At 30.7% G+C, this 3,853-nt stretch overlaps 1 protein-coding gene across 2 annotated transcripts in view; it reads left to right on the top strand.

Annotated features, from left to right (window-relative positions):
* The window catches only part of LOC124419467 (trypsin-1), a 140,155-nt gene that overhangs the window by 81,533 nt on the left and 54,769 nt on the right, over positions 1 to 3,853 (top strand). For both annotated transcript variants that reach the window (XM_046949097.1, XM_046949096.1), the window contains exon 2: positions 3,350 to 3,736. In XM_046949097.1, coding sequence (XP_046805053.1) covers positions 3,350 to 3,736 — 387 coding nt within the window. The remainder of the gene's footprint in view (positions 1 to 3,349; positions 3,737 to 3,853) is intronic.

The following is a 3,853-nucleotide window of genomic DNA, read 5'->3' on the forward strand; positions in this document are numbered from 1 at the left end:
GCAGTGGTCCCTTCAGGATGGCTGTGGTTTAAACACAAAATTACGGGTTATATCTATTCGGGATAAGTTCGGTGATATTGCCGAAAAAAATAACAGATACATAAGTGAATATGCTTTACGTGAACACCTGTCGTATTGGCCTAATAAGACCACTGGGTAAGCTTTTGAGACGACTCACCACCACCACTTTGTGCTCCTTAAACTTTGCTAATGTACTCGAGCTACCTAATCTCTGACCCTTGCTTAACTACAGAGATGCAAAAACATCACTTCAACAACAAATGTGTGATTCGGCAATAGCACCTACAGACGTAATCAGTGGATACACTGTGGTTTGGTATGGACAGAGTAAACCCTAAATATACCCTGACAATGAAGGCAAATTCATTGGTATCACATTTTTACATACATCACCATTCAACTCTGCACACCGACACACTTATTGAGACCAACATCTGAGTAAGTAAGGTCCGTATAACCCTACATCCATCCCGTAAGATATACATTTGACACCAACTCATTTCAAACGCTGTTATCTCACCGAACTTATCCCAAATTATAGACTTTACAGTGCACCAGTCTTTTAACCAATATTCTCTTCCCGGGTTTGAACCGCAGCCATCACGTACATACCGAATGGAACACTCCAAAAACCGGGACAAGACAAATATGGAAACTTAGCCCCGTGGTATTAAATTATAAGGCTGCCTGGTTTGGCCCCTGTTCAATTAATTTCAAGGAATGTCCGATGATACATTTAACATCACCAGTTTATAATCCTGGCAAACAGGTAAGAGTTGGTGTCAAAGGAATAAATTACTGAATGAATCAAGGGTATATTGACCTCGCCACACCCAAATACTCGTAACAATGTCGAGTGTTTTCTCTTGAATTTAGGTCACCTACATTTGTTTATTTTACCGAAGTTATGTAAAATTTAATAATAAATAAAAAATTGTTGTGGTGAAAATGTCAGAATAATAAATTAAAATGTCGTTACCCAGCAAACACAGAGTGTTCATGTTAAGTCTAGAAAGGTTGTAAATCAAACTATTTTTAAATTTTAAAACTCTAAATCGAATGTAAACGTTAAATCAGTTTCTCTTTTAAAGAGCAGTTAATGTTTAATATTAAATAAAATTAATAACATTTTTAAAACGTTTGATTATGTGTTTGTTGGGTTATTTAAAATATGGGGAATATACTAATATTACCATAAGTTTTTCTACTACTACATTCAATCGACTTAGGTTTTTGACAACAGACTTAGGTCCTTGACAGAAGAGTTTCCGCTCTATATACTCTATGGGTGAAGGTATATTAAAGTTTGTCATTACGTTTGTAATTTCTATAATATAATTTTCTGTAATTTCTATAATAATGTTTTTCATGCTTTGATAAATAAGTTACAACACACTGAATTGGAAAAAGATTTACATGTGTGTGTATATGTATTTGGTTTTATTACGCTGTGTATTTTGTTTTGTATGTTTGGATGCTGTTGGCTTCATTGTTTTTGTTTTCTTTTTGTGAATTTTTTTCGTATATTTGGATGAGTTGGTTTTATTGTCATGTTTATTTTGTTTTTCTATATCTTGTGTTTTATATGTTTAGATGTTTGTTGGTTTAATTGCCTTGTGTATTTTGTTTTGTTCCTTTAATGTGGTCGGGAAAAAATTTATAAATCTAATATGTTTAAAATACACTATGGTGAAGGAAGGAGATACGGAACAGCCGAATATAGCACTCTTACTTGTTAAATTTGGATCTGTATTGTTTACTTTTAGTATTTAGTGTATGTTACAATCACTTAATTTATCAAACAAAATAACTCGCACAATATCGCAATGAAAAACTTTAAGGAAATATAATAGATTTTATTTATGTAAAAGTTTCTAAAAACAAAATAAATCAAAAATTTACCAGAATTATGTATATAATTGAGAGAAACAATTTTTACAGGAATTGACCACCGTGGATTGGTGAAAATTATTTAAAAAGTTTTATCATCGTATTTTCTTTTTCTAGTAAATTTCTATATTTAATGGACAAAACACAATTCAAATTAATGTATAGAATCTATTACTTTTAATAACTAGGATCAACCCACAGGCTTTTTCATTTTGAACATCTAGACTGTTTGAAAATTTTGCAGAAGGATTTTTGTTTTCTATCCTGCTATTTCCTTAACTGCCTTAATTTCCTTAACTTAATTTTATTTGTTATATCCAAATTCAATCTGAAAGATAAAATTAAACTCTTAACAAGTAAGAGTGCTATATTCGGCTGAGCCGAATCTCCACCAGCTACTTTTATATAACACTTTTCTAATTGTTCAAATATTTTAGAAATGAGTTTTCTCATGTCTTAAATATTATAAAAATCACAAGATTTAAATCTTTTGAAATTCCAAGATTTATTGAACATTACAAACGCCAGTTCCTTTATATTTTTATAGCGCTTTGCGATATTTATGAATTTGCATGTATGCATGTGTGTGAAAGATTTAAGGATTTTCAAAATACATATACATATGTAATTTTGTTCTACACAAATTGATAATGCAACTAGTTAAATATGGTTAATTATATACCGATCGTAAAAAATTATTTAATCCCTAATGTTGAACCGATCGTGAAAAAATCTTGAAATAGAATTTTTGTACACAAAACTAATATTTGAGCAAAATTTTGTATCAATAGCTTTATTTGGTAATAAGTAATGTGCGTTTAACAGATTTTCGTAAAAGGACTTTGTATGGGAGCTATGTCCAATTATGTATATAAGACAAAATTTCAAAATACTGTATCTAAGTATATCATTATTATTTATATTCATTGTGAATCTAAGTGATTTTCTGGAGGGGACATAGTATGAATTATGTGCTGACCAACTTTGCTAATTTTAAACTTGAGCGTAATTTAGGCAGACAGACAGACGGACATAGCTAAATAGACTCAGAATTTGATAAGGAACCAGTGTTACACATGGAATGACAAACTTTTATATGCCCTCTATCACCACTGATGGTGGTGGAGGGTATAAAAAACTAAATGAAATAATTGAGTAAAATAATTTTTGGCCGGAATTGACCACCGTTGATTGGTGAAAATTATTTAAAAAGTTGTTCATCGTATGTTATTTATACAATTGTTTCCCATATAAACACTAGAACAAAAAAGCAAAAATATTGAATTTAGTTCCCCTCAACTGACAAAATCTTACATTGTGTGCCGTTATAGCGATACAGAAATTGTTAAATGAAATGACATTAATTTCTTATTATTTTTAGATTATAAGTGTAAAACTTCAAAAGTAATACAATAAAATATTTTCGAACTGATTTCAGATTGTGGGTTTTCAAACGAAGAAATAAGAATTGTTGGTGGTAGACCTACGGGTGTAAATCAATTTCCATGGATGGCGCGGATTGTTTACGATGGAAAGTTTCATTGCGGTGGGTCCCTACTCACAAAAGATTATGTTCTAACAGCTGCACATTGTGTAAAAAAACTTCGAAGGTCCAAAATAAGAGTAATATTTGGAGACCACGATCAACAAATTACCTCTGAGTCTAAAGCTATCCAAAGAGCGGTAACAAGTATTACCAAACATAGAAATTTCGACCCTGATACGTACAATAATGATATTGCGTTATTAAAATTAAGGAAACCTATAATATTTTCTAAAATTATTAAACCAGTGTGTCTTCCTCGCTATAATTATGATCCTGCAGGTAAATGATAAATATATTGTATTCTATGTATACTTATAAGAAACTTACAAAATGAAGCTTTATTTTATATTTTATTAAAAATTGTGAAAACGATAATTTTTAAAATAACACTAGTTT

The sequence above is a fragment of the Lucilia cuprina genome, chromosome 4 (assembly GCF_022045245.1).
Source record: "Lucilia cuprina isolate Lc7/37 chromosome 4, ASM2204524v1, whole genome shotgun sequence".
NCBI lineage: Eukaryota > Metazoa > Arthropoda > Insecta > Diptera > Calliphoridae > Lucilia > Lucilia cuprina.